The sequence below is a fragment of the Centrocercus urophasianus genome, unplaced genomic scaffold (genome assembly GCF_019232065.1).
Source record: "Centrocercus urophasianus isolate 14NV4802_14NV808 unplaced genomic scaffold, USGS_Curo_1.0 seq_10, whole genome shotgun sequence".
Classification (NCBI taxonomy): domain Eukaryota; kingdom Metazoa; phylum Chordata; class Aves; order Galliformes; family Phasianidae; genus Centrocercus; species Centrocercus urophasianus.
In genome coordinates, this window is record NW_024884142.1 from 93,428,936 (window position 1) to 93,436,300 (window position 7,365).

The window sequence follows — 7,365 nt, forward strand, 5'->3', positions numbered from 1 at the left end:
AATAGAATAGAATAGAATAGAATAGAATAGAATAGAATAGAATAGAACAGAAAGCTGTCAAGTTGAAATGGGAGATAAGCTGTGGTCCCGTCCTGGAAAACAGACACCAAATTTACTGTCTAACCAGTAAGTGAAAGTAGGCAGAGCAGAACTGCTCTGTTGGCTTTCAACACACTGTCGACTGTTGTATTGGATAATTCAAATTAAATTTGATCCACCTTTGTGCAAACCTATGGATGTAAGTTTCTGGAACAGCAAAACTTCGATGTTCTATGAGAAACAGTTATTTAAGGCCTTTATTTCTTGCTAACACATTTTTATAGTTCTTATTTTGATGGATCTGATCTTCTCAGATAAAACATTTGTTTCTTCCCTTGTTCTATGCATGCAGAAGGGTTTAAAATTAATCCTCTAGAAAATAAAGCCAAACACAAAGTAACCAAAAAAAAAAAGAGGCCATTCAAAGAATTTTTACTTGAAATTTCTGCATTTTTTTTCTGACTGAAAATCCTAAAAACATTGAAAAACCCAAACGATTCTAACAATGTTGGATGTGGAATTGAAGGCTTCCCTTCACCCCTTTTCACTTCACTTTCCTTGAAAAGTATGATTGAAGCAAAATATTCTGCCAAATCTACTGTTTTTATCTGTGATCTGTCTTTCAGATATTATCTGAAAACCCTGCTTGACTCATGCTATTTATTTGCTTTAATGGCCAGTGACAAATATGATATTAGATACAACGAACGGCACACTCTGCAGATGCTCTGTGCCCTGAAGGAATTCTGATATTGAATATTACACACTGACTGCCAAAAACTTCAGGAAAAAGGGAGTTCAAGAGTAATACTGATGAACAGGGGAGTGATTCTGGTTATACAGACTCCTTTCCTTATGGGCACCACTGAATTGATTCTTCAGAGTCCAGTGTTATGTAGGGCTTCATCATCATGTTTTCCCCATGCAGAATCACCTTCTCAATGACATGTTATTGAGAAATTGAGTTGAAATAAGGGAGGCTTCTTACTCTGTCTAGGTGAATAACTGCATCAAGATTGTTAGTAAGGCGAATATCAGGATTTCATTCCCATATGTTTTAAAATTAATTTACAGTAATGTTATATTAGTAGGGACCTATCAGTCTTGTGCTTTCAAGTTCCAGGCAAACCTTTATAATCAGCTAACCAGAAGAACAGAAGTGCTGATGTAAACACTGTGATTCTATGTTTGTTGTGAGCCTCACGCTGTGTCTCTTAGTTTATAACTGCTTTTTTTTTCTTTTTTTTATTAATTTCAGCACGGAGTTATACCCAATATGTAGCATATCTCAGACTAAGCAAGACCTTGATGAGCAGACTGGCAAAAAGAAACACAGACGATCCGCAGCTGAAGATTATATTTCCCATTATGGCACACGTTTTGGCCCTGCAGAGAACGAATTTGACTATGGCTTGTGCAACGAAGTCATTAATGTAGCTTGCTCACCCAAACCTGATGCCTTCAATCCCTGTGAAGATATCATGGGATACAACGTTCTGAGAGTTCTGATATGGTTTATCAACATTTTAGCTATCACTGGGAACACCACTGTCCTCATTATTTTAATAAGCAGTCAATACAAACTCACTGTACCTCGCTTTCTAATGTGCAATCTTGCCTTTGCAGATCTCTGCATAGGTATCTATCTGTTGTTTATTGCATCAGTAGATATCCAGACCAAAAGCCAGTATTACAACTATGCCATAGACTGGCAAACTGGGGCAGGATGCAATGCTGCAGGATTTTTTACCGTTTTTGCAAGTGAACTCTCAGTCTACACACTGACTGTGATAACTCTGGAAAGGTGGCATACCATCACCTATGCCATGCAACTCGACCGCAAGGTCCGACTTCGGCATGCTGTGATCATAATGATTTTTGGCTGGATGTTTGCTTTCACAGTGGCACTTCTTCCCATATTTGGCATCAGCAGCTACATGAAGGTCAGCATCTGTCTGCCCATGCATATAGAAACACCGTTTTCTCAGGCTTATGTTATATTTCTTTTAGTGTTGAATGTACTCGCTTTTGTGATCATCTGCATCTGCTACATCTGCATCTACTTTACGGTGAGAAACCCCAATGTTATCTCTTCAAACAGTGACACCAAAATTGCCAAGCGCATGGCTATATTGATCTTCACAGACTTCCTCTGCATGGCACCAATATCTTTTTTTGCAATATCAGCTTCACTCAGGGCTCCTCTCATCACCGTGTCCAAATCTAAGATCCTTCTGGTTTTGTTTTACCCCATTAATTCCTGTGCTAACCCTTTCCTCTATGCCATTTTCACAAAGACTTTTCGCAGGGATTTCTTCATCCTGTTGAGCAAATTTGGTTGCTGTGAAATGCAAGCCCAGATTTACAGAACAGAGACTTCCTCATCTGCTCATAATTTCCACACAAGAAATGGCCATTGCCCTACCGCATCAAAAAACAGCGACGGGACTATTTATTCACTGGTTCCTCTGAATCGCTTGAACTGAGGTGCTTGCATGAATTTGTGTCTGAGGCAGTGTGGTAATCACTTTCAACTATTTGAATAATGACTTCAACATAGCATGCAAACTTATTTTTTATGAGAAAACATTTCTATTTCCACTTTGCTTTTTTGTTCATCATCGAAGATGACACATCATCTTCATTACTTCTTGAAGGACAAAGAACGAAACTGCAGTATATGTCAAAGTGTCCTTGCAGAATTGTGTCCAGAAATAAATGAGCTTATAAATGCATATCTCCTACTGTACAGGCAGAGATTCCCCTCAGTCTAGGAAGATGTCAGCTGCTTACTGAGAATGAAGTAATGGTTATATGTGGTCAAAAGGGAAAAGAAAAAAAAAGAAAAAAAAAAGTGGAATTATTTTTGTTGTCTGTGAAATATGTTGGAACAAAGACAAATAAATAGCTTTTTTCATTAACCATATCTTCTGAGGTTACAGGAGACAGAAGCCCAGTTTAATGCCCTCCTAGGACTGTTGATTGAGACAGGTGGGCCCAAAAAATCAGATTTCATATGAATTTCTAACAGCTTTGTTTAGCTTAAGTTTTGTTTCTAAGACAAGAGAGGAAGAAAAAGAGCAGAAGGAATCCTTCATAATAATCATTTCTAAATTTGATTTAATGAAGTTGAGTTAAAATCGCTTTTGCAGGGCTGGATCCCTTGAGTCTGGCAAGGCAAGGCAATGAATACTCTTCAAGACTGTAAGAGGCATTGCAGGCCTGTACCATCCCCTTCACGGGATGCTGGTCCTTTCATAGCTGCTTTCAAGGTAGCTATTTGTGGCTGTTTCTTTTTTTTTTTTTTTTTTTTTTTAATTGAAAAAGCAGTGTAAGAAAAAAATGCTAGATGTATTTTATTCATGCCTGCAATGCCCAAAAAGCCCGCTGGTTTCTTCTCACCGCTGAACAATGTGTTTTATGTGTGTAATCTTAAAACTATTTTGCATTTTCCATTCTGAAATCCATTTTAATAAAACCAATATCAAAACAAAGTGCCTTGAGAACAACTGTACGGTCAGAGATATGCTGATGAAGTAAGCAATTAATGTTACTGCTTATCTGAAGAGTTCCATTTATGCAGCAGAGCCTCCACAATTGGGTCACTGTGACCTATGAATGAGACTTGCCTGATGAAAGCCTCCACAATGAAAAAACCTGCAGTCTCTCAGAGAGTTAAGGAAGCACAGAAAGATATGCACACCTGAAACTTGTTAAGTAGATTTCTTTGCAGCACTGACATCCTAGTTTTAACAAATCTTTTCTATTAATTCTCATTTTCCATGTTGTAAGGCATAAACTATTGATAGAACTCGAGTTTTAGTCATTTAATATATATGCATTTAAACTATTCAATATATAGAAATTACTCTTGTCAGATGAGACAATTGTCTGTTTCCCCTTCTAACAACCAAAGCTTAGAATCTCTGACAATGGCACTACAAGTGCCAGTCAACTATAAGTTCAGTCTTCTGTTCAGTGTTCAAGAGATGAGCCATGAGTAGTGAGAAAACAGTCTGTTTTCTCTGGCTCAAAGGAAAGCCTTGTAAGTTATTCTAACTTCAAGCCCACTGCCAGCTTGCTCCACAAACCATCTGACAACTGACAATATTGTAATGACTTCTAGTTTTCCTCTCTATCCTTCAAGGATTTGGGATGGCATAATCCACCCAGAAAGAGCTGCTGCTTTGGGCTGTCATCCAGGGGCAGAATTCCTGGGTGTGACACAGCTTGTGTCACTGCACTGTGTAAGTAGATAGTTCACTAAGCAAGGCTAAGACCTGGCCATCTCTCCCAGCCCCATCAACCTCCAGTAACACATAGATTCACACAGAGAAAGATAAAAAAGGAATGCAAGTGTTGAACAAACAGAAGGACAATGACATGCTGGAGACCGCTTGGAACATGAGCTGAGCACGAGCTCATTACAAGCACCAGGATAACATTTAACTGATTTGAATGGACTGAGCACAGGGGCCAAAATGGCAAGTAAGCCATCTGGAGGGTGGAGAGGGTATTTCAGAGAAAACCAAAAAACTGCATAAACGTATCTTTTCTATTAAACTTTTTTTTTTCTTCTCTGTTTTAACTAGACTTACATTTCATGTGAGTGATTGCTTGATTAGTCCCAGACTTTGAAAGCAATCCCAGATGCCACATTGCTAGTGCAAATTTGCCTTACGTGACCCTTGTATTTCAGTCTCCACCAACCCCAGGAAATGCCCAGTTATAGAAGTATGTCTGCCTTTGCTCTCATAGTGCCACTGTCAGAATGACATAGATTGTGCTGAAAGTCAATTTGCTGCCTTTGGGGACACTATGAACTTCTTCATCTGCCTGATACAAGCATCTCTTCTTCAGGCATGTACCTCGAGAGGAGCCCCTACCTGACCTCCCCAGGAAGCACATATCTGGAGTTATGATGGGTAGTGAGAAATGGGGTCACTACCTCGATAGGCTAAAGGTCACAGCATGAACATTGCCACCACGGGTAAAAGTAATGGGAGCAGCTGGTCAAAAGCATCAATAAAAGCAAAAATCTGACTCAGTAGAGAAAATGAACTGTGAGCCATTTTCTTTACAGCATTTGCTCTGGGGGTTGCACAGATATGCCAACCAGGGTTTGCTCATTAGAAGACAGGTCTATATTTGAGCTTGTTAGGAATTCAGGATGAGGCTTTGTATCCTATTTAGGAAGCCTGGCAAATCATCTGACCACATTTCTTTCCTGTAGATTTCCTCCTAATCATTCCACTGAGGACACAGCAGATAATCTTACATTTAATTTATGCAGGTTTGTTGTTGAGAAGAGTTAATAATGCAAAATGATTTATCCTTGGGGAATAATCTGATCATCCCCCCTCCTCCTAGAAAGAGGGAACAGAAAAGAAAGGTGCATCCAGTTCAAATGGTCAGGTAACCAAAGGCAAACCTCCTCACATGTTTGCGTAATAATTTGAGCACATGTAATCTCCCATTACATATTGCAAACGTGAATTGCATGTAAACTCTTCTTCAGAGTGAGCTTTTAGTCAAAGTTAACTGCAGACACATATTCGAAAATCTGGGCTTTGTTTCTTTAAAATATTCATGCTCAGGCGCAGGATTTTACAGCTGTCATCTGGATAATTAAACTCTTCATTAACAGTTGTTCTGAAACCAGTAGGTGACCTTTAATTAGGGATGAAAGTACTCAGGAATGGATTTCAAGCATTAAAAAATGCAGAGAACTCCCTCTCTTCCCTCGTCCGTTGAAAACCTTTTGTAAAGCATCAGTTTTCCAAGAGAAATAATGCTGGGTGAGACAAACGTGCTTCCAAGTCTAATACAACAGGTGAATGCTTTACTTAGCTTTACTGTAACTAAAATTTGTAATTATTTCTCTGTCTCATACATCTTTTGCCATATGTCACCTGGATCTTTGCTACCTCAACACCAGCAGACAGATGTATCCACACAAAAAAAGAGCCATAAAAATTAACAAGGACACAAGGAGAACAGTGCACAGATCGGAATGTGCTGTATTTGTGGGTGGGTGAAAGACTGAAGGGCAGGACGGAGCAAGATAGACTTTTTTGTTGAGTCTTCTTAAGATCTAGTGCTAAAATTCTGCACTAATGGGGCCATTCTGGATGAATGCAGCTCCTAGGCAACTAACAATAGAAATGCACATGGGAAAATCTTATGGAGAGAGAAATTTAAAATGAAGTTCCAGTCAAGGGTTGGCCACTACAGAGATTCATTAGGCATCCTTGGTTGAGTGAGGGATGGTCACAGCGTTGTGGTTATAATTAGAGATGTATTATTACATAAAGAAGAAAATAACAATCACCATGTCCTAACTACAATTTCTAGCACTTAGCCCATAGTAGCACAGTCTTTCTGGAATTCTGACTTACACATGCTTCTCAGGTCACCTCAGCAGACCCTCTGCAGATCAGGTCAAACTCTTATCAAACAGCACACGACGCAGCCATACCCCAGGCTCAGGCTTTATGTAAAGATCACGAGTCATTCAGTGCTCAGAGGAAAAAGATGGCACATCCCTGTACACTAGGTGTCATGGGGTTTACCACAGCAATGTAATATACAATGAATATTTTGTATGTGCTGACTGTGAAAAGGAGAGCAATTGCATTAGGTGCCATACAGGCTACAGACAGCACCGTCACCAGTCTCCTTTGCATTGCAATTCAGTGTACTTCTTGTGAGTTACAAAGGTCTGATTAATTCTTTGAGCTGCTTCTTTTCTTGCCCAAGCTGCATAGGCAGGCATGTGGTCCTGAACATCTGCCTCAGCTTTTCCCCATCTTGGTTCTTCCCAGGATAAGTGGTTCATGCTGCCTGTGCCCAGCAATGCTCTGCTTTTACCTGCCATCCTCTATTAGCAGAATACCTGCTCCTCAGAAGTATTGCTTCAGAAATCAGCAGCGAGAAGTTCAAAAGTCTGCTCATTGTTCACTCTGTACAGAGTGAACTTGTCTTTTTATGTTGCTTTCCAGTTTCTCTTTGCTATTTTAGCTATTTTTTGAGTGATTGCTGTGAGGATAACTAACCCTTGCCCAAGCTTCAAATGTTCTGCTTTGAAGGAGACTCTGTTTGAGGCAGCCGACATCAATAAATCAGGGTGAAACACAGACTCCCCTCCCTGCCTGCTGCAGATTCCCTGGACTTTGTTGGGGAAAAAAAAGCAACCTGATTTTTATACAGGTGATTCAGAGTTTTCTTTCCCTCATGCCACAGATGTCTTGGCAGCAGGAGGCATTCCCTAGTGAAAAGCCAGAGAAAGTGGGGCCATCAAAAACTAGAAAAGTAAAGCCAAACTAG

At 39.8% G+C, this 7,365-nt stretch overlaps 1 protein-coding gene across 2 annotated transcripts in view; it reads left to right on the top strand.

Annotated features, from left to right (window-relative positions):
• Positions 1 to 3,508, top strand: part of LOC122163053 (follicle-stimulating hormone receptor) — a 76,747-nt gene extending 73,239 nt beyond the window's left edge. For both annotated transcript variants that reach the window (XM_042823887.1, XM_042823897.1), the window contains one exon: positions 1,298 to 3,508. In XM_042823887.1, the coding sequence (XP_042679821.1) occupies positions 1,298 to 2,525 (1,228 nt within the window). In that variant the 3' untranslated portion in view covers positions 2,526 to 3,508. The remainder of the gene's footprint in view (positions 1 to 1,297) is intronic.
• The last annotated feature ends 3,857 nt before the right edge of the window (positions 3,509 to 7,365 follow it).